Below are 27,850 nucleotides of genomic sequence, written 5' to 3'. Positions count from 1 at the left end.
GTTTTGAGGAAAGTAGCGCGGGCAAAGTGTGGAGCCATAGTGACAGAAAAGAGAAAAGCATGCAAATGGTTTTATGTAATGATGCTGCTTCAGACCAGCGAGAGAATCATGTAGGTCTTACAGAAAGGAGCTATCAGAAAGAGGAAGGGCCAAAGAACAGGATGGTATTGGAAAAGACAAATGGGTGGAAATAGACTTGTCGCAAGTCGACTCTCCCATTTCCTCTTGTGCCCCCCATGACCCAGGAAATGACATCCACAGCTTCAAGCCAACATTTGGATTGGTAAACCAAGATGAGCCAGTAATAGTGGCCAATGTCCTGCTCATAGTTTAGAATCTTTTGAGTGCTGCTTTCAGGCAATGGGGCAGGCAAAGCACCAAGAAATGCCAAGTATCATCAGTGAAGTAGGGACACGTAACAGGAGCCAAATGTGTCTCCACATCACATATAACTGAAATATGAACACACATATTTGGCATCACAGTTGAAAGGCAAGGGATATGCAGAATGGGCACAAAGGCATCAGGTAACACTCAACGTTAGCATAAAGATGGGGAATAATTTTGAAAGCATGATATTTCCAAGAAATCAGCAATGTTTGTGGGAGAGCAAAAAAAAGTAATGAATCAGCACATCTTATATGTGTGGACAATGTGCAGCGTTATTGCTTATTCTGAAGTAATGCTGTCAAAAGTTGGGTCTTGTGACTGCACAGAACATTCAATGCTATGATTCTGGTGGAGGCAGATTCAATTGTGGCTTTCAAAAGGGAATTGGATAAAAAAAATTGCAGGGCTATGGGGGAAAAGGCAGGGGAATGGAACTAGGTGAGTGCTCTTACAGAGAGCTGGCAGCTTCCTTCTGTACTGTAATCATTCTTTGATTCTATTACAACCCAGGAATAAAAGGATGATACCAGAACTGAGAGGTTATACTTATCAGGAATGCTGAACACGCTGAAGCTCTTTTCTCTAGAAAAAAGACTGAGGGGTGACATGGTGAGAAATCTTCCAGATTATGAAGAGGTTTGACAGGGTAAATGCATAGAAGATGTTTCCACTTGTGGGAGAGACCAACACTAGTGGCCATAAACTTAAGATAGTCATGAATAAATCCCATAGGTAATACAGGGGAAAGTCAATATCACAGGGAGTGGTTGAGTCAAACAGCACAGATGTATTGAAGGGGAAGCTCAATAAACACATGAGGGAGAGAGGAAGAGAAGGATATGCTGATAGGGTGAGATAAAGTAGGGTGAGGAGGCTCGCGTGGAGCATAAACACTGACCAGTTGGTCAGAATGGCCTGTTTCTGTGCTATAAACTAGACGCAGTGCAAAGTAGGGGCTCCCTCGACTCTCACCTCAGTTGAAATTAAATGTTACATTACTGTCATTAGGAGTTTTAGGTAAAGGTGCCGATTTGGTGGGTTTACTTTTACTCTTTACTGATGGGCACTCTACACTTGGGAACCAGGGAATTCAAATTGGGATAGCACATTGGAATGGGGGGAGGGACTTCATTGGCTGACATTGCTTCCGGTCAGGGTGAGACGAGAGATTGCCAACCAGCTCCTGTGAACTGCACAGATACAGGAATTAACAGCTTCAGGAAAAAGTGGAAGGAACAAAAGTGTGAGTTAAGTCTAACTTCAGCTAATATTTTTGGCATCTGTGGTTCAGTTGTAGCACTCTCGTCATGGGCTCAAGACCAACTCCAGAACCTTCTGTAAACAATCCAGACTGACACTCCAGTGCAGTACTGAGGGGGTGCTGCACTGTCAGAGGTTCCGTCTTTCTGATGAGATGTTAAATCGAGGCTCCGTCTGCTCACTCATGTCAACGTAAAAGGTGACATTATTGTGAGGAAGAGCAGGGCAGTTCTTCCTGGTGTCCTGGTCAATATTTATCCCTCAATCAACATCACGAAAACAGACGATCTGGTCATTATCACAATGCTGCCTGTGGGAGCTTGCTATGCATAAAATGGCTGCCACATTTCCTACATTACAACAGTGGCTACACATCAAAAGTACTTCATTGGTTGTAAAGTGGTTTGGGACATGCTTAGGTTATGAATGGTGTTATAGAAATAAAAGTCTTTCTTCCTCACCCAAAAGATTTTAAAGCAAAATGGCAGCTTACAAGGCAGGAAACCACGCCTACTTAGGAAAGATGCCACCATAGCAAGGGCCTCGGAATAAGCATCAATGACTGTTCTGTGCATCCACTCGGAAGGCTCAGTAAATTTCACCGGCACCAATATTCTGGAGCTCTCCCAGCTCATGAACAGGTGCGGAATTAATCTGAGGTTTGGGTGTTTCCACTTCAGGAGGCTAGCAAGGAACGTTGCTGGGCTCTGGCTAAAGCACAAGGTCACCATGGACGGTCAGCAGTGCAGTCAGAAATTGAGAGAGAGCTGAAGCCTTAGTGAGCAACAAATGGGAAGAGGTGACAGAGAGAGCGCTCAGGAAATAAGTGTGTCATTACTGAGTGGACTTGGAAGAGGAGGTTTAGGAGACACCTACAGGGCAGCAAAACCACAAACCGTGCAGACAAGTTGCTGATGGAGGAGGCAAAGAAATCTGAGAAAAGCCCCCCCGAGTAACGGGGCTGATGATCAGAAGAGTTGGTCTTTAGCAGAGCAAAGCAAGTTAGCAGGAGAGTTGGTCAGAGACCATTAGAGACTCTCATGGGAGATTAGTGAGGGGACAACAATATACATCAGTTTGGTGAACTAGACCGTGAAGCTCCATATGGAGTGAAAGACTGCGGACTGCTCCTTTGTCCAGAAGTGTGTGATCTCTGGTATCATTGAGTCGGGACTTTCAAATCACTGGTTTCAGAAGTTGAACGACGCCATTTGGGAGATTCAGCAATCTGAATGCATCTAAAACTACTCTCAGGGCAAGACTGAGAAAGAGAGGAATGGGCAGAGAATACTGGAGATGGAGGTGAGGACCACCAGTTATCATTCATTGGGGTATCTGGGCTATTTCTCTTCCTCTCTGGGCAACTTTCTGGCTCAACTTCCAATCTTAATATTGGAATGTGGCGCATTTTGTTCCCAAGGTTTTTGGACTCTGGAGTCAAAGTCGAGCTGTCCGTTATTAGCCGCCTCGCAGGAGGGCTTCGTGGGGAGGTGTGAGACAATTCCTCTGAGGAAGAGGACGCAGGAGAAGCCATGGGCATGCTGTACTGTGTGGGAAAGCCGTGGGAGTGGGAAGGCTCCAGTGAGTGGCAGGGAAAACAGTGAGGAGTGTCCAAGGATTCATCAGGTTGCAGGTGGCAGAAGGGTATTGGAGAGCCACAAGGGGTGTTGTGAGCGGAATAAAACAGAGAAGAACCCGAGTGAGAGAGGTTGGGAGAAGCAGAAGGGGTAGAAGAGCAGAAATCAGCAAGATTGGGCACACTGGACACCTTTTTTAAAGGCAGCAAATAACTGGGCTGAGGAACGTTGAGGCTAAATTCTCCATCACCCGGATTCTTTTTGCAAGATGGAAATTTCACCATATCTCTTAAGAAAGAGGCTGGGGAGGAACGAGACAAACAGTCCTCGGGATAATCTGGGGATAAGCTACAAAAAGATGTCGGAGAGAGGGGGACATCATGACCCTGAGCAGAATAGGGTGAGGATGGTCTACTCTCTCTCTCATCAGATCCTCCCTCTTCAGAGAGCTGTTTGTCATAATTAGGATCCACTCGTATTTCAGGAGTCTTTAGAACTTTCTCTACTATCCCACCTGGCTTCATTGTGAATCTGTAATCTAGGGGCCCTGCAGCTTTTGTTTTCGAATTTCTCTTTCTTTTTCTAATTACTCCACCGTAACCCATCGTAAAGATGTATTCATCTGAATGCCCCGGTGGATTTGCAATGCTGGTGTTTACATTCTTTTTCACCACTCCATTGGGTCCGAACTCGAATGCCAGATCGAGTGCCAGCTGTTGCTTGGCTGGTGATCGTCCCCGCTTGGCCTGATCCTTCAGGGCAGCTTTGCAGGCACGTAGTTTCTGCCTGTCTTCAACTTGGGCCTGGGGATGGGCCATTCCAGCCCTTCGCAGTTGCTTGGAGTCCCGTGCTGCTGCCATTTGGCGTGAACTTCGTCCGTCAATCAGGACGCGGGGAGGGAAGCTTTGATCCAAGAGGTGCCGGTCAGAGTTTGGCTGGGGAGCTGACTGGCGAGTGGGACACTGCTCGGAGACATCTTTGGATGATAGCCACTTAGTAAAGGACTGTTGCTGTACGGTTGCGCGCCGAGGAGAGTTACTGAGCGATCGCTTCTGTACCTGGGTTTGGATGACAGAATTATTCATTCAACAAAAAAAAGTTAGTTCACACTTACCTGGAATAAAAATCAGAGTGATGTTAAGAACAAGTCTCCACATATTTCACATTGGCCAAATATGGCCAACACCAGACATGTCACCTGTTACGGGGACATGTCGATAAACCCTAGGGCTCTTTCTGTGAATACGAAGTACCACCCCCCTAATATAGGAACAGGAGGCCATTCAGCCCCTCAAGCTTGCTCCACTATGCAGTTAGATCATGGCTGATCTGTACCTCAACTCTATTTTACCTTCCTTGGTTCCACCATGCTTCATACCCAATAAAAATCTATCGATCTCAATCTTGAACTTTTCCAGTATTGTAACCACTAAGTCGATCTGTTGACATGCTGATGACCAGTGGCCCTTCTGGGAGTGCGGCTGGTGGAGGCGGGAATGCGTGTGATGAAACGGTCCGCAATACAGTACAACCAGAGTTGGCGCTTCTATCATTTGTAGTAGCTCTGTGTTGGTCCAGCTGCACCTTGAACTCACCACTGGTGTACATCAAGTCAGGTGCGAGAGAAGGGAGCTGGGCCATTCAGCCCCTCGAGCCTGTTGCACCATTCATTCAGATCATGGCTGATCTGCACCTGAACTCCAGGTTGCCACCCACCCCCTCCCGGCAGTGATTCTCCGCCTTAGCGCAGACCAGTTGTCCTTCCTGGTTAAGTGTAGATTAAATTCAGATTCATGAATTCACCCATGGAAGGAACATCATCCTCCGTGTTAGAGTTGCCAATCTTCAAGGATAGCCGTTAAAGACTAACTGCTGGGCAATGGGGTATTACAAAACTAAACTTTAAATGATTTGGGAAAGAAACTCAACATTTTGTTTATTAAGAAAATATTGGAGATGGGAGAAAAGAAGATGTTTTTACTGACAGCTGAGAATCACCCCATTGGGTAATGAAGAGTCTGCTTTCCAATTGGTGTGGAAAGGTGGGGCACAGTGAAAATTGACAGGTTGGAGGACCAATGATGGGAGTGTGGGGGTGGGGCAGTTGGAGGTCATGTGATGAAACCTTCTGGAATATATCCAACAAGAATTGGCAACCCTAATCCCAGGACAGTGATTCGGATGACTTTCTGCATTACATCATGATTGGCCGAAGGTTGTAATGACATCACCAGAGCACCACTCACATTGGTAAACACTTTTCCCAACATTTTTCCTTCTTTTCTCACCTTCTATCTTTTCCTGAAGGTCCTTGAAGTTGAGAATTCGGCTTCCTCTGCAGTACTCAAGCCAGGAGGCTCGACAGTGATGCTCATGGGTTACTCATACATGTGGGCATCACAGTCAATCCGGCAGAGGTTGTTGGACGATGATCAGAGGCAGAAACCCTGGCTAATTTCTTTTTTTTTTAGATTAGAGATACAGCACTGAAACAGGCCCTTCGGCCCACCGAGTCTGTGCCGACCAGCAACCACCCATTTATACTAATCCTACACTAATCCCATATTCCTACCAAACATCCCCATCTGTCCCTATATTTCCCTACCACCTACCTATACTGGTGACAATTTATAATGGCCAATTTACCTACCAACCAGCAAGTCTTTTGGCTTGTGGGAGGAAACCGGAGCACCCGGAGAAAACCCACGCAGACACAGGGAGAACTTGCAAACTCCACACAGGCAGTGCCCAGAATCGAACCCGGGTCCCTGGAGCTGTGAGGCTGCAGTGCTAACCACTGCGCCACTGTGCCATTTCCTACTCTAAAGCTAAGGTACTCAGGACAGTTAGAGTTTCCAAACACTGCTCTGGATGGCATCAACTGACACCAGCCAGACTGAATCACCCACTGATAAATGTCCCACACAGCCCCAGCAAGTTTCATTTCCAGAGCCGCATTGTGAGTGGAGACAGGCTCAAGCTCGGACTAGTGGATAGGATTGGTAAAGGCCTGGGAGACGGTCTCCACCCCCATCCTCTGGATTGGTTATGGTACATAGAGAAAGGGGGAGGGGGAGGTGGAGGGGGGAAGGCGAGTTAGATGGATAGGGGGGAGGCAAGACAGATAGATGGGGGGAGGTGAGAAAGAGAGGGAGAGAGCACAAGAGAGCAATGGGGAGAGAGAGAGAGGGGGGAAAAGAGGACAGTGAGGAGGGAGAGAGAGGGGGAAGACAGAGGGAGGGGGGAGAGAGAGAAAGTGGGGAGGGGGGGGGAAGAGGAGAAAATATATTGAGTGAGGGGAATCACTTTGGAGAAAAACTTCAAGCATTGAATATTTCTGACCATGTTCACCAAAAAGAGAGCTGCAAGTCCCTTACCGCTGTGTAACACAGTTCCCCTTGGCTCCACAGATCACAAGGTATTTGACTCTGCCTTATACATGCCACTACCATCATTGGAGACTGACTGTCCCATAAATTGGCAACCCAACCAACTGCAATCCCATTATACTTAACGACAGCACGCAAACAAAGCAACTGTGGAATCCTTGGCCAATCCTGGATGCATCAACAAGACTGCGTACCTCTTTGGCCCAAACTGGCTTCTCAGTCGGGTTTACACTATCCTTGTAGTGGTAAAGTGCCTTCTTCTCACCAGGTCTTGGCTCCAGCTGTTGCTGCTGCTGGAGAGACACCAGGTAAGCTCGTTCCTGTTGTAATTGCCATTGTAGACGTTCTGCCTGACGCTGTTCCTCCAGCTGCTTCCGCTTGTACTCCTTTCAGATGAAGATCAAACACAAGAGGGCACATTAAACCTTGCCAGTGACAAATGGGGGAATCACTATCCTACAATGAACACCTCTGCAAAGTATGAGATTTTCATCCACTCTATCAGGGTTAACCTCAAATCCAAGATCCCAGTTCATTCACCAAATTCCATCACCAAGAAATGCGAAAACAGATTTTGGACCAACATTTTAGTGTGAATTAGAATCTCATTTTTAATTTCTTTGGTTGCAAACTGACATTTTACAAAGCAAGTTCAAATTTCACAACAGTTTCATTCACTTGAAAGACAATGGATGCAAAAAGCCATTAAACCTGACAAAAGTGGCAATAAACCCCTTTCATATAGATTGGAACGTTTAAGAATATTGGAACACAGTGTGAAGCACTGAAAGGATTCATGGGCTGATTAACAGCCTGGCAGATCAACCATATGAATGCTCCGTCTATGGCCGTGACCATCTTCTCCCAGTTGATAGGTGGGTTAGTAATATACACCGGGAAGGTTTTATTGACTCCCACACCCACCGGACACGAATATTCAGCTGCAAGTCAACCAGGAATTCTGAGAAATCTGGTCTCCAGTTGCCAGGACTGTCTGGAGCAGCATCCAGACCTGGGATCCTCTGACTCAGAGGTGGGAGCGGCTACCAGAAATCAAAATGGCTCACTCTGACACAGTCAAAGAGACCAGTTAGAGGAGGTCTTAGAAGGTGTGAAGACAGGGGGCAAGCTTAAAGGAGAGTTCCAGAGTTGAGGGACAAGATGGTGATGGCTCTGCAGCCAACAATGGATTGGAGAGGGGAAACGGGGGTCGGGCCAGGGTCACAAGATTAAAGGGCACACCATGGTACATTGGTTGGAGCAGATTGCAAACATGTGGGACAGGAGAAGCCTGGAGGGAGGGTAAACAAGGACAAGGATTTGAAATTCTGTGCATTGGGCCAGTGGTGATGCAGGAACAGGATTTGCACTGGCAGACTTTGAAGTTGGAGTTCATGTATGGTGGAGTTTGGGAGGCTGATGAAAAGCCTGTTGAGCTTGGAGATGGATGAGGGCTTCAGTGAGGAGAAGCTGAGGTAAGGACAGGCGGAGGCCCAGGTGGAAATAGACCATCTTTGTGACAGGACCCAGATAAAAAATTAAGCTTCAAACTTCATTAAACCCCCACAATGAATCAGTCAGCAGAGATTCAGAAGCGAGTGCATGAGGTTTGACTGAAATAAAGTCACACAAATCATTGAACAGCCACACAGTCCATTAGATGCATTAATTCTGCCCACACTCTGCTAAAATTGATCATTAGGTTCCTCCTAGTACTCGGTATTAGCCTCCCAATGCAGATTTGTACTATGCTATCAAAGTTATAATGTTTTGTCAGAATAAGAGACAAAAGCAAATCTATAGAATCCTTGAACAAATACAACGTCCCATCAAACACTCCCAGGGCAGATACAGCAGGGAGTTAGATACAGAGTAAAGCTCCCTCTACACTGTCCCATCAAACTCTCCCAGGACAGGTACAGAAAAGAAAAAAAAAAGGGGTTAGATACAGAATAAAGGCCCCTCTAACTTCACAGGATGTGAGTGTCACTGGAAAAGTCACCTTCTTGAACTGCTGCAGTCCATGTGGGGTAGGTACACCCACAGTGCTGTCAGGGAGGGAGTTCCAGGATTTTGACCCAGCGACAGTGAAGGAACCGCAATATAGTTCCAAGTCAGGATGGTGTGTGACTTGGAGGAGATCTTGCAGGTGGTTGTATTCCCATGCATCTGCTGCCCTTGTCCTTCTAGGTGGTAGAAGTCACAGGTTTGGAAGGTGCTGTCTAAGGAGCCTTGGTGTGTTGCTGCAGTGCATCTTGTAGATGGTACACACTGCTGCCATTGTGCATCAGTGGTGGAGGGAGTGAATGTTGAAGGTAGTGGATGGGGTGCCGATCATACAGGCTGCTTTGTGCTGGATAGTGTTGAGCTTCTTGAGTGTTGTTAGAGCTGCACCCATCCAGGCAAGTGGAGAGTATTCCATCACACTCCTGACTTGTGCCTTGTAGATGGTGGACAGACTTTAGGGATGCAAGAGATGAGTTACTCCCACAGGATTCCTAGTCTCTGACCTGCTCTTGCAACCACAGCTGGTCCAGTTCAGTTTCTGGTCAATGGTAGCCCCCAGGATGTTGATAGTGGGGGATTCAGCGATGGTAATGCCATTGAACATCAAGGGCATTGCCTGGCACTTGTGTGGCATGAATGCACTGGCCTTAATTTTGTCCCATCAAACACTCCCAGGGCAGGTACAGCATAGATTAGATGCAAAGGGAGGGAGGGGAGGAGGAGGTGGTGTAGGAGCAAGGGGACAAGAGAAAGAGGATGAGACAGGGAGCAGCAGGAGGAGGAGGAGGATCCAATTCAATAGACTGGTGCAGATTACCTATACCCAGATATTCTAAAACAATGCAGAGTCAACACAATGATCAAAGATATGGGAACCATCCAGCAGAATATACTTTAACATTACCTTCTACCTCTTTTACAGAGCTCCTCAAAGAAGCCAGTTGGGTTCATGATGAACCACCAGACATTTTCAATCTATAACAGGCAAATATACAAAAGCACAAATTGCACAATGGGGAAGCAAAATGAACAAGGGAGGAGACTGGAGTTGGGTTGTAGAAGAAGGTATGGGTGAGCTTTAATTTCGGGTAAATAATATTGGCGCATTACCAGTAGGAGGGCCTGCTCCTGCAGAAGTTGTTGTTGCAAGATCTCTAACTGCCTCTGTTCTTCTTCTAACTGCCGTCTTATGTACTCCTGCGGACGTCGAGGAGAGAGAGCGAGAAAGAGAGGAAGAGAGAGAAAAAAAAAGAGAAAAACAGGAACGATTTCAGAAAAGGAGGAGGAAGAGAAAAGAAACACCAAGGTTTGAGAACCCTGAATCAAACTGAACTAAAGGGTATGTTAACACAGGAGTTATGTCACTGGACCAGTAATCCAGAGATTGATAGACTGGACTTCAAATCCCACCAAGACAGCTGGGGAAATTAAATTCAGTTAAATAAATCTGGAATTAAAAAGCTAGTCTCAGTAATGGGGTCCATGAAACTACTGGATTACCATAAAAAGCCATCTGCTTCACTTAAGCCCTTCAGGGAAGGAAATCTGCCGTCCTGACTCGGTCTGGCCTGCATGTGACTCCAGACCCACAGCAATGTGATTGACTCTTAACTGCCCGCTGAAATGGCCTAGTAAGGTCACCCTGTTGTATTCAAGACAGTAGCTCACCCACCACTTTCTCAAGTGTGATTAGGGATGGGCAATAAACGCTGGCCTTGCCAGCAAAATGAAAAGTGGCCCAACACAGCCTCAAGTTGGGGTCTCACGGGAGGGGATTTTGTTGAATTCCAAGCTACAGGGAAGATCTCTGATCCTCCCCGGTCACAGCTTCTTCCTGCAATCGACAACGTATGTGTGGGCAGGATGGCTGCTCCCAGCGATGGCCTGTGCAAGAACCAGCCAGGTCAGTGGAGTCCCCATTCCATCCTACGTCTGTCCACACTGATTAAGGAAGTGTTTCCCCTGCACCCGCCACCCACCGAATCGGTATTCTAGTCACCTCCACAATGGAAACTCAAACGATCATTGGAGTTAGGGACTGGGTTCCGATCAACTCCAAAGGATGATGGTGTACACTGGTCCGGCTTTTACTGAACTCTGGAGATGAAAGTGTTTTTAACCGCTCCCCCTCACTCAGTGAACAGTGAATTTTACATAGGAATTATCTTTTGAAATTCAGCAACAGGGAGAGATTTGCATTCCTCTTCCCTTCCAGAGGCTGCTCTGGTTGTGTGACCACTTTCAGTTCAATCTGACTCAGGTTTCAGTTGTCCCTTCAAAGTGCAACAGTTTTGTTTTAAAAACAGGGTTAATTATTTTTGTCAAGGTTTTAAGAAGAAAGAGGAACGCAACAGACATGACAAGCACAAGCAGAAATCAAGCCAAGAAAATGTTTGAGCACAGAATTTAATGCAGAATTTTACAGTTGTGGCCCCCCATATCTTGGACAGTACATTATACAAAGAACATTCAGGACAGACTTCACTTAGACGTTAAATAAAGTTCAGGAAATTGCATGCGAGCAGTGATGGCTCAGGCCTGTTTGGGAATTGTGGCACCAGAGAATGTCAACTGAGCCCAGCTGGGCACCTCAGATTGCATGGAGATTCAGGGTGGGGGGTGGAGGGGAGACCGGGGGGTTGGTGAGATTTAAGTCCAAGAGGTTCTTGATGTGCAGCACGGGTTACCAATCCTGCAGGATTGTCCTCGAGTCTCCAGGAATTGAAGATTAACCCCCTGGATACTGCTCCGAGCAACCCAGTAGCAAAATCATAGAGGGCGTTCAAAGAATTGCATGATTTTTTTTCTCATTTTCTTTTATCTGTTGTAAAAATAGGAGACGGATGGGAAAAAAAAACTGACAATCCAGAATTATCTAATTACATCATGAAGAGGCTGCTCACTTTCCAATTGGTGTGGCAAGATTGTGTGTCATGAGGATGGACATGTCAGACAACCAATGGCGGGGAGCATGGGGGCGGGACAGATGGAGGTCAGAGGTCTTCTAATGAACCTACAGGAATACATTCAGCCAGAGTTGGCAATCCCAATATTCATCCTTCCGGTTCTTTTGCTCTTGGCTGTGCATTCACCCCGCCTCCTCTCCTTATTTGGAAAGCTTGGCTCTTTCCCCCTAGGATTAGATTCAGCTTCTGCAGCCTCACATCCCAACTCAAAGGGCTGGAAGCTGTAAGCCTTGCTCTCGCCTTTCCTACAATCCTTTAGGCCTATGTGGGTACCCGAGCTGGCAGCGGCTCAATTTAAAAACCCTCATCCTCATTTACAAATCTCTTCATGGCCTCGTCCCTCCCTATCTCTGTAATCTCCCCCAGCCCCACAATCTTCCAAGATCTCTGCTCATCCAAATCTAGCTTCTTGCCCACCCCCCCCCAATTTCCATCGTTTCCTCATTTTCAACTGTGCCTTGAGCTTCCTGGGCCCTACACCTCTCCACCTCTCTCTCCTCCTTTAAGACGCTGCTTAAAACCTAGCTCTTTGACCAAGGTTTTGGTCACCTGTGTTAATATTTCCTTATGTGGCTCAGTGCCATTTTACTATATTAAAGGCGCTATATAAATACAGGTGGGTGCTGTTGCCTCCATGGTGGCCTCAAAGAGACACACCAGCAATGTAACATCTCACCTCTACCTAATGATAGTACCACACGTGACACCTCAAGCTTTTCCGCTCTTAACCATCAATGATTTTCTATTATGTGCCATGTGCTTATTAAGAGGGAGGTAACTGCAGGGGAATATTATGGACATAAATATCTCTCTTGTTCTGTACATTGACACTCCCAACACAAGTGTTCTTAACATTTCCTGTATTTGGTGGGAGAGATAAAGTTTAAAATCGTTTCCCTGGATCTCCACCCAGATCAGATATGTCCAACTTGGCGGGGGGTGGGGGGAAATGGAGAAAGGAGGGGGGTTTACTGGATACTGAGTGGCTGTTAAAACGTCAGGCCCAGTCACTTCATTCTTACCAGGGCTCTGTCCTAATTAGAAGTTGCCAACACTCCAGGAATTAAATTTTTTTTTTATGAAGATTTTTTTGGAACACTTTTGTTCCTTAGTTGTAAAAAATATTGCACATTGGGAACAAAAGCAGTTTGATTTGACAGTCAGGAATAGTCCAATCCTGTAGCAGAGTGATTGAGTTGGCTGTGGGAAGGCGGGACTATGTACACGTCAGCCAATGGGAGGAGGGTGGGCGCAGGGAAGTCGGCACACGAGGTCCTGTGATAAAAGCTCTCGGAATATGCCTGCCAGAGTTGGCAGTTCGAACATGGAGATAGTGTGATGTGAGGGCATCAGAATTGTGATCCCTCCCTACTGGGAGTCCGTTGATGCTTGTTGTTTGGGCTAAAACATGAATGGGATGAAGAACATTGAACATGCAATGGCACATCAGACAGGAGGATAGGGGTTGGGAAGTAAACAATCTCTGGTTCTGATTTTGCTTAAGCTGTGAGCAGGTTTGGGCAATTGGTCGGGGGAGGGTGGGGTATAATGAGGATTGGCATGTCAGAGGTGGCAGAGATCCCCCTCTTCTGAACTCCAGCAAATATAATCGTAACCGACTCAATCTCTCCTCATATGTCAGTCTCGCCATCCAAGGAATCAGTCTGGTAAACATTCGCTGCACTCCCTCTATAGCAAGAACATCCTTCCTCAGATAAGGAGATCAAAACTGCACACAATATTCCAGTTGTGGCTCACCAAGGCCCTGTATAATTGCAGCAAGACATCCCTACTCCTGTACTCGAATCCTCTCGCTACAAAGGCCATCATACCATTTGCCTTTTTTACCGCCTGTTGCACCTGCATGCTTACCTTCAGCGACTGGTGTATGAGAACACCCAGGTCTCGCTGCATATTCCCCTCTCTCAGTTTATAGCCGTTCAGATAATAATCTGCCTTCCTGTTTTTGCTACCAAAGTAGATAACGTCACATTTATCCACATTATACTGCATCTGCCATGCATTAGCCCACTCACTCAACTTGTCCAAATCACCCTGAAGCCTCTCTGCATCCTCCTCACAACTCACCCTCACACCCAGTTTTGTGTCATCTGCAAATTTGGAGATATTATATTTAGTTCCCTCATCCGAATCATTAATATATATTGTGAATAGCTGGGGTCCCAGCACCGATCCCTGCGGTTCCCCACTAGTCACTGCCTGCCATTTGGAAAAAGAATCATTTATCCCTACTCTTTGTTTCCTGTCTGCCAATCAATTTTCTATCCATCGCAATACACTACCCCCAATCCCATGCGCTTTAATTTTACACGCTAATCTCTTATGTGGGACTCTGTCGAAAGCCTTCTGAAAGTCCAAATAAACCACATCCACTGGCTCCCCCTCATCAACTCTACTAGTTACATCCTCGAAGAATTCTAGTAGATTTGTCAAGCATTCCATGATTCTACCACTGTTCTCTAAGTGCTCTGCTATAAAATCTTTGAAAATGGACTCGACAATTTTCCCCACGACCGACATCAGGCTGACTGGTCTAAAATTCCCTGCTTTCTCTCTACCTCCCTTTTTAAATAGTGGAGTTACATTAGCTCCCCTCCAATCTGTAGGAACTGTTCCAGAGTTTATGGAATCTTGGAAGATGATCACAATGCATCCACTATTTCTAGGGCCACTTCCTTAAGTACTCTGGGATGCAGACCATCAGGCCCTGGGGATTTATCGGCCTTCAATCCCATCAATTTCCCCAACACTATTTCTCTACTAATACTGATTTCCTTCAGTTCCTCTCTCTCACTAAGCCCTGTGTTCCCCAACATTTCTGGTATGATATTTGTGTCCTCCTTTGTGAAGACAGAACCAAAGTATGCATTTAGTTAGTCAGCCATTTCTTTGTTCCCCATAATAAATTCCTCTGTTTCTGACTGTAAGGGACCTACATTTGTCTTCACCAATCTTTTTCTCTTCACATACCTATAGAAACTTTTACAGTCAGTTTTTATGTTCCCTGCAAGCTCTAAGAATATGTCCAACCAGATTTAGCAACCCTAGTCCCATGTAGTCCAAAGAATGTTAGAAATAGGAGTAGGCCATTTGGCCCCTCAAGCCTGCCCCGCCATTCAATACCATCATGGCTGATCTTCTACCTCAATCCTACGTTGCTGCACTATCCGCATAGCCCTTAGTGTCCAAAATCTATCAATCACAGTCTTGAATATCCTCAACGAATGAGCGTCCACAGCTCTCTGGGGTAGAGAATTCCAAAGATTCACAACCCTCGGAGTGAAGAAGTTTCTCCTCATCTCAGTCCTAATTGGCTGGCCCCTTATCCTGAGATTATGATCCCTAGTTCCAGACTCTCCAACCACGGGAAACAGTCTCTCAGCATCTACTCTGTCAAACCCTCCACGAATTTTGGATATTTTAATGCGATCACCTCTCATTCTTCTAAATTCCAGAGAATATAGGCCCATTCTACTCAAGTCTCCTCACAGGACTCTTTCATCCCAGGAACGAATCTGGTGTGTCAGTTATTGAATCACTCTGCAAGCTCGTGTTGGGATCCGAGTCTCAATGACTCATTCCTTTGTATCAGCTGTCAGAGGAGTTCCAATTCCCAGTCGTTAAGCTGTGTCACTCCTGATGCCAAGCTTTAATCCTCGAGTCTCCATGGGGGGCATGAGTGGGAAAGGGGTGAAAATTACAGCTTCTCCTAACAGCAAGTGTTTTTTTTTATATAAAAAAAACAAAAACTATTTCTCCTGCAAATTCTCTTCTGATTCCTCCTCCTACCCGGAGTAACTGCATTAATTTCTGGGCCCCACACCTCAGGAAGGATATATTAGCCTTGGAGAGGGTGCAGTGCACATTCACCAGAATGATAACAGGGCTAAAAGGGTTACAGCACAGAAGGAGACCATTCGCCCATCGTGTTCGTGCTGGCTCTCTGCTCGAGCAATTTAGCCAGTCCCCCTTCCCTGCCCTTTCCTGGTAGCCCAGCATATTATTGCCCTTCAGTTGCTTATCTAATTCCCTTTTGTATCTGCTGCCATCACAATATCAGTAACAGTATTCCAGATCCTAATCACTCGCTACGCAAAAAAGTTTTTACTTTGCTTCTTTTGCCAATCACCTTAAATCCGTGTCTTCTTTTTTTTCCCCAACTCTTCTGCCAATGGGAACAGTTTCTCTCTATCTACTCTGTCCAAACCTCTCATGATCTTGAGCACCTCTATCATGAGGACTGGTTGCACAGAGTAAACTTGTATTCCCTCACATGTGGACGATTAAGGTGTGATCTGATGGATGATTAAAGGATTTGACAGGGTAAATAGAGAGAAATTATTTCCACTGTTGGGGGGAGTCCAGAACAGGGAAGCATAACCTTAAAATTCGAGCCCGGCCATTCAGGGGTGATGATGTCAGGAAGCACGGCACCACACAGAGGGTCGTGGAAATCTGGAACTCTCTTCCCCCAAAAAGCTACAGATGCTGGGGGTGAATTGGAGCTTTCAAGATCGTGATTGATAAATGTTTGTTGGGGAAGGGTATTGAGGCATATGGAGCAAAGCGGGCAAATGGAGTTCAGGTACAGATCTGCTGTGATCTGACTGAATGCTGGAAGAGGTGCGAGGGGCCGAATGACCTCCTCCTGTTCCTGTGACCCCCTTGTTTTGGTACAAAATCTCAATCCTGCCCTCACCCAAGGCACTTTTGACTGGGGCTGGGGGTGGTAGGTGAGGGTGGTACTGCAGGATGAATTCCACCCCAGCCTGTTTCCCAGGGCTATGTGGTCAACAGAATCACCCTGCTGTAATTATAGCCAGGAGCACTTGGGAGAGGGAGGGTGCTGGTGAATGTGAAAACTGGTGATTAGGCATGAACTGGTTTGGGGTACATTATGGTACGGTGGTTATGTTGCTGCACTAATAATCCAGGGAACATGAGTTCAAATCCTACCAGGACAGTTTGAGAATTTAAATTTAGTTTTAAATTTTTTTTAAAATTCAGTCTCAGCAAAAGTGAACACGAAGCTTGTGGATTGTTGTAAAAACCCAACTGATTCCGGGCCTATATGTGACTCAAGTCCTGCACTCAGACTCATAAATGCCCTCTGTAATAAGAGCAAAATACTGCAGATGCTGGAAATCTGAAATAAAAATAAGGATTGCTGGAAATACTCAACAGCTCTGGCAGCATCTGTGGAGAGAGAAGCAGAGTTAACGTCTCAGGTCAGTGACCCATCAAATGCCCTTTGGAGTGGGTCTTCCAACCACTAGCAGGCTTACCACCAGCCTCTCAAGGGGCAACTAGGGGTGAGCAATAAATGCAGCATTGTCAGAGATGCCCCCATCCTGAGAAAGAATTAGGAAACAAGTTTGGGGTTTTGTTGACGGGTAACACTCAGTAATGGGAGAAAATTCAGACCCTGAAAGTCTTTTTAAGCCTTTGGATATCATTAGGGTGGGGGATCATCTCACTGGTTCTCTGCCCACTTCTCCCAGTACGAAAACACTTCCACAGCTAACAAGATCAGTTTTCAAAGATATGGAACCCAGTGCCCAATATTGACCACAGGGCACCATGCATTCCACAGTGCACTAGGTAAAAATAGCAGCCACGGTGACTGCAGGGTACGCGACAGTGGAGAATGGGAATATCGTACAAAGGGAACTCAGAGCCGACACTGAGATGAAGAGGGTGTTACGGAGTGTTACATTCCCCAGACTCTGCACTCCGTCTGGGAACACAAGATTTAAATCCACTCACTGACACACACCATGCTTACCTGCTCCCGCTCAGCCAGGCGCCTCTCCTCCTCCCGTTGGAGCTTCTCCATCTCCTCGTATCGCCTCCTCTGCTCCCTCTCCTGCTGCTTCCTGTGCTCCCGGTCTCTCCTTTGTTGCTAGAATACCAGAGAGAGTACCATAGTGAGAGGCGGCATGGTTACTAGGCAGCTATGAAGAGCAGTAACTCTGGCTGATTATTCCCGACACTCATCACCTCCATCCTGTTGCCATCTCACTACCCCTGGGAGGCCTGAGGCCAACTGTGATGTCAATGTGCCTCTCTCCAGTAACTCCCCTTCCCCCCCAACCGTGAGACAACAGCAAAATCAATAGGCATCAGACAAGGAACCTGGGAGATGATGGTCTCTCCAAGCGCAGTCAATTAGGAACCTGGGAGATGCCTGTCTCTCCCAGCGCAGTCAATTAGGAACCTGGGAGATGATGGTCTCTCCCAGCGCAGTCAATTAGGAACCTGGGAGATGCCTGTCTCTCCCAGCGCATGTGAGTTAAGTGTGGGATTCTGCTGTGGGAGGTAGTTATGATGAAATTAACAGTTACAAATTGTTTTGTATAGTGCCTTCAACGTAGTAAAATCATAGAATCATAAAAAGTTTATGACACAGAAAGAGGCCACTTGGCCAATCGTGTATGCACGGCCAAAAAACGATCCACCTATTCTAATCCCACCTTCCAGCATTTGGTCCGTAGCCCTGCAGGTTACACCACTTGAGGTGCATATCCAGACCCCTATTGAATGAGTTGAGGGTTTCTGCCTCAACTACCCTTTCAGGCAGTGAGTTCCAGACACCCAGCACCCTCTGGGTGAAAAAGTTTTTCCTCATCTCCCCTCTTATCTTTCTACCAATCCCTTTAAATCGATGCCCTGTAGTCACTGACCTCCCTGCTAAGATAAACAGGCCCTTCCCATCCACTCTATCCAGGCCCCTCAACATTTTGTACATGTCATTCAGATCTCCGCTCAGCCTTCTCTGTTCTAAGGAGAACAACCCCAGCCTATTCAATCTATCCTCATAGCTGCATTTTTCCAGTCCCGGTAACATCCTCGTAAATTCTCTCTGTACCCTCTCTAATGCAAATATATCCTTTCTGTAATGAGGTGACCAGAACGGCATACAGTACTCAAGTTGTGGCCTAACCAATGAGTTATACAGTTCCAGCATAACCTCCGTGCTCTTATATTCTATACCTTGGCTAATAAAGGAAAGGATTCCATATGCCTTCTTAACCACAAAATGTCCCAAGAAGCTTCACAGGAACAATTACCAAACAAAATTTGACACTGAGCCACATAAGGAGATATTTGGACAGGTGACCAAAAGCTTGGTCAAAGAGGTAGGTTTTAAAGGAGCACCTTGAACGAGGAGAGACAGGTGGAGAGATGGAAAAGTTTCGGGAGGGAATTCCAGAGCTTTGGGTCTAGGAAACTAAAGGCACGGTCGACAATGGCGGAACAATTAAAATAGGGGACGGCAGCAAACCAGTTGGGGGGGTGTCATAACCGAGGTGGGAGGAATGCACTGACTTTCTCTAGTTCCACTTTTCCACAGGTCACAACATATGTTTAAATGTTCACCCAGTTACCAATGTGGCCAATTATATACTCTATTTTTATTTCAGAATAAAAACCACCAACCAGGTTTCTTTAATAAATAACAAAAGTATTAATTTATTATAAAACAAGACTTAGTCAAAAAAGATGCAAAGCTTTAACACACATTTTGAAGTATCATGGTAAATATATATATATATATATATATATATATATATATACTCACTTCTAAATACCCAACACACACACACACACTAAAGGAAAAATAATGATGCTTTGGGAAAAAGACAAAAAGGGTAAGATATTTTATGTTCCAGATGGCATACAGTCTGGCATCCGAGTACAAACAGATGGGTCACTGGGATCTTTTCAGAAGCAGTTTCTTCAGGAGATGGCGAGATGTAAACAAGCTTGTAATCATCAGTGATCTCAGCTGCCTGTCTGGCTGTTGAAATCTTCTGGTTCTGTGTATGGGTTCTTACTACCAAAGGGAGTGAATTTTTAAATTCTTCCAAGAGAATTATTTCCCTAAGGGTCTCATATGTGGCCTCTACCTTTAGTGCCTGCATCCAACGATCAAAGTTAATTTGCTTTACCCACCCAAATTCTATATAAGTTTTCCCAGGCTGTTTCTGGAGTTTCTGAAATTTGTGCCTATAAGCTTCAGGGACTAACTCATACGCAGCAAGAATAGCCTTTTTTGCCATCTCATAATCTGCAGAAGCCTCTTCAGAAAGAGTGGGATAAACTTCATGAGCTCTGCCCATCAACCTGCTTTGCATAAGCAGTGTTCAGCTTTCCTTCAGCCACTTCATCTGTCTGGCTATCTTTTCAAAAGAAATGAAAAATGCCTCTACGTCCCTTTCTTCAAACTTTGGCAGAGCTTGCACAAATTTAAACAGCTCTCCACTGGGGCCTGGGCTGGAGTCAGTTCTTTCCTCACCAGAATTTGAGGCCAAGGCCACCCTGTTTATTTAGTTCTAACTTTAAAAAAAAAAATTCAAATACCCTTTCTTACTCCCTTTCTTCTTTTTCTCGCTCTCACTTTTTCTCTCTCCTGCCTCTCTTCTCTTTCCTTTTGAAATTGTAGTTTTTTCAATTCTTTTTCCTGTTCAAGCCCGATTTTTTTGTTTCCAATTCTCTGTTCAAGCTGCTTCGTCTGTAACTGAATTCTAGCTAATTCAATTGGATTATCTTCTGGATTGCCTTTTCCTTTGTCCAATTTCAAATGCTGTGCTATTACTTCAATTAAGTCTGCTTTCTAAGCTCCTGGTTTTAACTCTAACACCAACTTTTCTGCCAATACCTTTAGCCTAGCCTTGGTTAAGTTTTTTCAAATTACTCAAGGAAAAGTCCTCCTTCCCTAGAAAGGTCGTAGCAACTGACAAAGACATTCCAGTCGCGTAAATTTTACTCTAATGCATAAGAAACCTGGTGTTTTGCTTTTCCCCTTTTCAGTTATTATTACCCACTTACAATTGCACGTTGTCGGCTTTGGGTTATCCCGCACAGAGCCCCCAGTTATATGTTACGACCAACGCTGGAGAAGTGCACTGTCTTTTCTCATTCTACTTCTCCACAGGTCACAACATATATTTAAATGTTTACCCAGTTACCGATACAGTCAATTATATACTCTATTTTTGTTTCAGAATATAATCCACCAACCAGGTTTCTTTAATAAACAAAAGTATTAACTTATTATAAAACAAGACTTAGTCAATAAAGATGCAAAACTTTAACATACAGTTTGAAATATGATAGATATACACCACACACACACACAGACACACACAGACACACACAGACACACACAGACACACACAGACACACACAGACACACACAGAAGGAAAAATAAAGATGCTTTGGCCAAAGTACTTGTTAATTCTTGAAGAAAAAGGATAAGATATGTTCCAGACAGCATACAGTCTGGCATTTGAGTACACGTAGACAGTTCACAGGGATCTTTTCAGAAGCAGTTCCTTCAGGAGATGTCAAGCGGAAGTCTTCCAGAAGCTTCTCAGGAGAAATGCTGCTTTGCTTTCTCTATTTCTTACACTTGAGTCTCAGGGTTTCTCAAAGAGGTAGAGAAAAGATGAACTGGTCTTCTCTTTTAGCAGGCTGACCTCCAAACTAACGCAAAATGGTATTCTAAAATGAAACCCATTCTTGAGCACCATAAATCCTGACATGTCACTTCCCTTGTAAACAACTCCCATTGTCAGAAGGCACCAGTTGTTTACTTAGCTGAAGACATGTGACATCCAGTAAATCTTTTTAAACAGAGTCCTTCCAGTGACCCTTTAAAAAAAAAGCCCAGCATCTATGGAATCACTTCAGTCCTCCAATGAATCCATCTCCACTATTCTAAAACACGAGTTCTCAAAAAATATTAAGAAATGGAAACACTTTCATAACTGGGATGCAAATATCTCAGAGGTTTGCAGGGCTGTAAAGGGATTTGAACACAAGGATGAGAATTTTAAAATCAAAATGTTGCTAGACTGGTTTGTAAAGTAGGCCTGAGAGCACAGGGGATGATGGGTGAATGGAACTTGGTGTGAGTTAAGACAGTTAGGCAGCATAGTTTTAGATTTAGATTTAGATTTAGAGATACAGCACTGAAACAGGCCCTTCGGCCCACCGAGTCTGTGCCGACCATTAACCACCCATTTATACTAATCCTATCTCCCTACCACATCCTCACCTGTTCCTATATTCCCCTACCACCTACCTATACTAGGGGCAATTTATAATGGCCAATTTACCTATCAACCTGCAAGTCTTTTGGCTGTGGGAGGAAACCGGAGCACCCGGAGGAAACCCACGCAGACACAGCAGGGAGAACTTGCAAACTCCACACAGGCAGTACCCAGAATTGAACCTGGGTCACTGGAGCTGTGAGTTTTGGATGAGCTCAGGTTTATAGAGGATGCACGGTGGCAAACCAGTCAGGAGTGCATTGGAACTCTCATGTGCTTCAAGTGTGAGTCGAAAAGCAGACATTATGTCACTGTCTCGGTCCACTATCATTTAAGGAGCAGACATTGCACGTTGAGGTTCAGTACCTTTTGTTTTAGGATTGTTCCCCATAGAGCAGAGAAGGTTAAAGGGAAATTTAATACAGGTCAAAATTCTGGAGAAACTGTTTCCAGTGGCAGGAGGGTCAGTATCCAGAGGACACAGATTTAAGGTGACTGGCTAAAGAGCCAAAAGGGAAAATGAGAAAAATGATTTAATGAGGTATGATCTGGAATGCATTGCCTGAAAGGGCGATGGAAGCAGATTCAATCGTAACTTTCTAAAGGGAATTGAATAAATACTTCAAAACGAAAATATTTACAGGGCTATGGGGAATGAGCGGAGGAATGGGATTAATTGGTCTTAAGAGACAGCACAGACATGATGGGCTGAATGGCATCCTTCTGTGCTATGTGATAGTATTTGATTTCAGGTCACGTGTGCACCAAGAACTTGACACAAAATACCCGGTCCCAAGCTCCCTCCAAGCAGTAGATTTAAACCTTAAACGCAAGTTACGCAAGATGGGCCAGATTTTAACAGCCTGCCTCCAATTCCGGCAGCGACCTCAGAAAATGGGCACCGCAAACAGCTGTTGCAATCTCAAGAGCGGCAGCTCATTTAAACAGCCAGGACGGCCCACCTCCCCCACCAATCTCATGGAGGGGGTGGGATGTCCGTCCCCGGCAATGGTGTCAGCTGCCTGTGCGCAGGCGCTGGTGCCATTTTTAAAGGGCAGTCAGCCCTGCTGCCTAATTTAAATTTTTAAGGTCCTACCCCCCAAAATTAAATTAATCAATTTCTAATGTCCCTTTCCCACTCCCCCAATAACAATTACAATAACGGTTTGCCCTTTACCCCCCAAAAAACACTTACCTTTCACATCTGACCTTCCAAGCACCGCCCACCGCCCCCCACCCAAACTACACAAAGTTTAAGGTTCAACCCATCCCATCATCATCCTTACACCTCTTTCTATGTTATCTATTCTATGTAATGTTATGTAGTAAAATAACATAATAACATTCTGTTCACCAGAAGACGAGTCTAACGATGGATCGCCCCTGAGCTCCAGGCGTTGAGTGGATTCTGGATCGGATATTTCAATCCACTGCAACCAACTGGTTGTCCTCAAGGGGGCAGTAGTATACAAGCATTTTAATGTCTCTTTAATCATCTCCCAAACAAGCCAACCTTCAAACTTTTACCTCTAACGTGTGGTGTCTCATTCCATCAAGTCCAAAACCAAATGGAGAAGCCATGTGGGACAGCAAGACAGTCTCTCAGTTTTGTAGCCATCAAAATTAACTACCTATAAAGCATTAACGTCTCTACGTAAGAAAGCTTGGACAGAGTGGGGGTGGGGAGGAATTAAATGGCAGATGTTGTGGATTAATAGTCAGCAGTTGATTGGCATTAGCAGTGTTAAACCTTTATAAATTACTGGTTCGTGCCCAGTACTGTGACCAATTCTGGGCACCAAACTTTTGAAATGACGTCAAGGTCTTGGAGAGGGGGCAGAGGAGATTTATTCGTATGGTACCAGGGATGAGGGACTTCAGTTATGTGGAGAGACTGGAGAAGCAACTGGGACTGTTCACCTTAGAGCACAGAAGGATAAAGAGAGATTTAATAAAATGCATTCAAAATCATGAAAGAGTTTGGTAGTGCAGAAAGGGAGAAACGGTTTCCAGTGATAGAAGGGCCAGTAACCAGAGGACACAGATTAGAGATAATTGGCAAAAAAAAACAGCAATGAGAAAACTTTTATTTTTACACAGCGAGTTGCTGTGATCTGGAATGCACCGCAGTGGAAGAAGATTCGATAGTAACTTTCAAAAGGGAACTGGATAAATACTTGAAGGAAGTGGGACTAAGTGAATCGCTCTTTCAAAGAGCCAGGACAGGCACGAAGGAATGAATGGCCTCCTTTTATGCTGTATAATTTCATCAGTCTACGACATGATTAAGTCAACATCTCCATTATTGTATCATGTGACTACCAGGGTGGTAGAAGGCGAGTTAGACGGACCTTAGATGGGCTGAACAGCCTCCCTTTGTGCCATAATAACTCTATGAGCTAGATGGACCTTGGAATTTTCTCAACCAGAAATTGCTCTGTTCTCCTGTGTCACTGCCACACGGAGGCTTAGAGAAAACAAGAAAGGGCACAAGCCCATCAGCTTATCTCTGCACTCAAGCTACGAGCTTCCCTTGCACTGTCTTTGCTGACTTAACCATTCGCCCCACACGCTGAGTCACACTGAGCTAAACAGGAAGCAGCCATCCATTCCCTTCCTGCAGGATTCGGAAACAACAGCCTCAGTCAAAGCTACCAACCGCTTGCCAAAATAAAAGGTCCTCGTTTCCATCAAACACCGAGCCCAGCACCTCCCCTGCTACTCAATTACATAAATCTATCAGTGTCACTGAACTGCACACTAGTGAGAGGGAGCACCCAGTCCCAGAAGAGTATAAGAGGAACTCTAGAAATCAGTGAGCAGTAAATTTAAAACATATCTCAGCTTAAAAAAAAAATCTTCATCCAATAAGTGAGCACATGAAGAATTATTTTTTTTTACACAGTGGGTTGTTGTGATCTGGAACGCGCTACATGAAAGGGCGGTGGAAACAGATTCAATAGTAACTTTCAAAAAGGAATTGGATAAATGCTTGGAAAGAAGAAGGGCTGTGGGGAAAGAGCAGAAGGGGAGTGGAAAGAATTGGATAGCTCTTTCAAAGAGCTGGCACAGATAGGATAGGCCGAATGGTCTCCTTCTATGCTGTATGTTTCTATGAACAAAGTAACGGGTTTTTAAAAAAAGAAAACTCCACTTTACTCAGAATATAACCAGATGGTGTTGAAGCTGAGGGTCAATTGAAAATTTCAAAACTGAGATTGATAGATGTTTGCTGGACACGCTCTCAAGGGACATGGAGGCAAGGTGGGTAGATGGAGCGAAGATACAGGTCAACCATGATCCAATTAAATGGAGGAACAGGCTCGAGGGGCTGAATAGCCTCCGCCTGTTTTTAGTGTTGTGAAAGGAGACTGGCCAAAAGAAAGATCTTGCATTTCTATAGCGTCTTTCCCAACCACAGGACGTAAAAAAGCGCTTTACAGCCAATGATATACTGTTTGAAGTGTAGTCAATATTGTAATGTAGGAAGCATGGCAGCCAATTTGCACACAGCAAGCTCCCAAAAACAGCAATGATTAATGGATGTTGGTTAAGAGATAAATACTGACCGCAGGGCACCAGCGAAAACTCTCCTGTTCCTCTTCAAAACAGTGCCGCAGAATCTTTTACGTTCACCAGAGAGGGCAAATGGGGCCTCTGCAGCAACGTGCAAATACTTGGATACTGGTCAAGAACATGGGTTGGCTTGAACTGATAGTGATGCAACCCGCGGCCAAATAGCAGTTACTGCCATATAACCCGACCCTCGCTCAAAGGCCACACAGGCAGCTTTCTGGGAGTCCATCCACATCCATGGAAAGATAAACCCAGCAAGAATCAGCGCCATTAAGAGATGAGGCCAACTGTCCCTCTCCCCTCCATCCCGTTTCCCCATTACCTCCTCCAGTCTCCGCCGTTGCTCCTTCTGCTCCTCGATGCGTTTCTGTCGCTCGGCCAGCAGTTGGCGCTTGTGCTCCTCGTTCTCCCGCTGCTGCTGCTCCTGGAGCTGTTGCCTCCTGATGGCCTCTGACTTTTCCTTGTTGGCCAACTGGAGCCGCAGGAAGTCTCGGCGAAGGGTTGACTCGCCAGGCAGGTTCACGATGGAGCTGCACGTGGGGCGGAGGAGCAGGGGTGAGGGAGGGGGGTGGTGGCAGACACACAATAGTTAAATCTCGAGCCATCAGGGGAGCTGCAACCAGAGAACCCTTGACATTGAGGCCGAGGAGGCCAAAACTGAGCAACTTTTTACATTCCCTGACCCCAAGGGCAACATTCTTCAAATTGGCTTCTTTGCACATTCCAGTTATATCCATGTTAAGAAAGAACTAGCACTTCATTAGAGCCTTTCACAACCACAGAATGTCCCAAAGTTCCTGACAGCTAATGAAGTACTTTTGAAGTGTAGTCACTGGTGTAGTGTAGGAAACACAGCAAATTTGGAGACAGCAAGCTCCCACAAACAGCAATGTGATAATGATCAGATAATTTGTTTTAGTGGTGTTGGTTGAGAAATGAATATTGGCGAGGACTCAGGAGGATTTTAGAATACAGCAAAGGAGGATGAAGAAACTGATAAAGAAAGGGAGAATAGAATATGAATGTAAGCTAGCAAAAAATACAAAAACAGACTGTAAAAGCTTCTATAGGTACGTAAGAAGGAAACGTTTGGCTAAGACAAATGTGGGTCCATTACAGAGAGAGTCAGGAGAATTTAAAATGGGGATTAGAGAAATGGCAGAGAAGCTAAATTATGCCTTTGTGTCTGTCTTCAGTGAGGAAGGTACAAGAAATTTCCCAGAATTAGATATCCAAGGGAATAGGGGGAAATGAGGAATTGAAGGAAATTAGTTTTAGTAAGAAGGTTATATTGGAGAAATTAATGGGGCTGAAGTCTGACAAATCCCCAGGACCTGATGTTCTACATCCCAGAGTTGTGAAAGAGGTAGCTATGGAGATAGTGGATGCATTGGGATCGTCTTCCAAAATTCTATAGATTCTGGAGCAGTTCCTGCAGATTGGAAGTTTGCAAATATAACCCCACTATTTAAGAAGGGGTTGGAGAGAGAAAAAAGGGAATTACAGACCTGTTAGCCTTACATCAGTCATTGGGAAAATGCTAGAATCTATTCTAAAGGATGTGATAAATGTATACTTGGATAATAATGATCTGATTGGGCGTAGTCAACATGGATTTATGAATGGGAAATCATGTTTGACGAATCTATTGGAGTTTTTTTGAGGATGTTACTAACAGAATTGATAAAGGAGATTGGATTTTCAGAAGGTCTTTGATAAAGTCCCCCACAGGAGGTTGGTTAGCAAAATTAAAGCATATGGGATAGGAGGTGATATAACGGCATGGATTAAGGATTAGTTAACAGGCAGAAAACAGAGAGTAGTAATAAATGGGTCATTCTCGCATTGGTAGGCTGTTATTAGTGGGGTACCGCAGGGATCAGTGCTTGGGCCCCAGCTGTTAACACTATATATCAATGATTTGGATGTGGGGACCAAATGCAGTATTTCCAAGTTCGTGGATGACACAAAACTAGGTATGAATTTGTGTTGAGGAAGATGCAAAGCAGCTTCAAGGGGATTTGGACAGACTTAGTGAGTGGGCAAGAACGTGGCAGATGGAATATAATGTGGAAAAATGTCAGGTTATCCACTTTGGTAGGAGGAATAGATGTGCAGAGTATTTCTTAAATGGTAAGAGAATCGAAAGTGTAGATGTACAAAGGGACCTGGGTGTCCTTGTCAATAAATCACTGAAAGCTAACATGCAGGTGCAGCAAGCAATTAGGAAGGCTAATGGTATGTTAGCCTTTATCACAAGAGTATTTGAGTACAGGAGTAGTGAAGTCTTGCTTCAATTGTATGGAACCTTGGTTAGACCGCACCTGGAGTACTGTGTGCAGTTTTGGTCCCCTTACATTAGGAAGGATATTATTGCCATAGAAGGAGTGCAACAAAGGTTCACCAGACTTGTTCCCGGGATGGCGGGACTGGCCTACGAAAAGAGATTAGGGAAACTGGGCCTGTATTCTCTAGAGTTTCGAAGAATGAGAGGTGATCTCATTGAAACCTACAAAATACTTAAAGGGATAGACAGGGTAGATGCAGCTAAGATGTTTCCCCTGGTTGGGGAGTCTAGAACCAGGGGACACAATTTCAAAATAAG

The 27,850-nt window shown here is 45.1% G+C and overlaps 1 protein-coding gene across 13 annotated transcripts in view; it reads right to left on the bottom strand.

Annotated features, from left to right (window-relative positions):
- The window catches only part of LOC137375479 (traf2 and NCK-interacting protein kinase-like), a 302,732-nt gene that overhangs the window by 113,535 nt on the left and 161,347 nt on the right, over positions 1-27,850 (bottom strand). For 8 of the 13 annotated variants that reach the window (XM_068042793.1, XM_068042796.1, XM_068042799.1 and 5 more), the window contains 4 exons: positions 25,568-25,775; positions 17,387-17,512; positions 6,811-7,002; positions 3,887-4,285 (listed from right to left, as the gene is read on the bottom strand). In XM_068042793.1, coding sequence (XP_067898894.1) covers positions 3,887-4,285; positions 6,811-7,002; positions 17,387-17,512; positions 25,568-25,775 — 925 coding nt within the window. The remainder of the gene's footprint in view (positions 1-3,886; positions 4,286-6,810; positions 7,003-17,386; positions 17,513-25,567; positions 25,776-27,850) is intronic. The other 5 variants (XM_068042803.1, XM_068042806.1, XM_068042804.1 and 2 more) reach the window with 3 other exon arrangements.

Source organism: Heterodontus francisci, chromosome 11 (genome assembly GCF_036365525.1).
Source record: "Heterodontus francisci isolate sHetFra1 chromosome 11, sHetFra1.hap1, whole genome shotgun sequence".
Classification (NCBI taxonomy): domain Eukaryota; kingdom Metazoa; phylum Chordata; class Chondrichthyes; order Heterodontiformes; family Heterodontidae; genus Heterodontus; species Heterodontus francisci.
The sequence above is the reverse complement of the archived record's forward strand: the minus strand, read 5'-3'. Positions and strand labels throughout refer to the sequence as shown.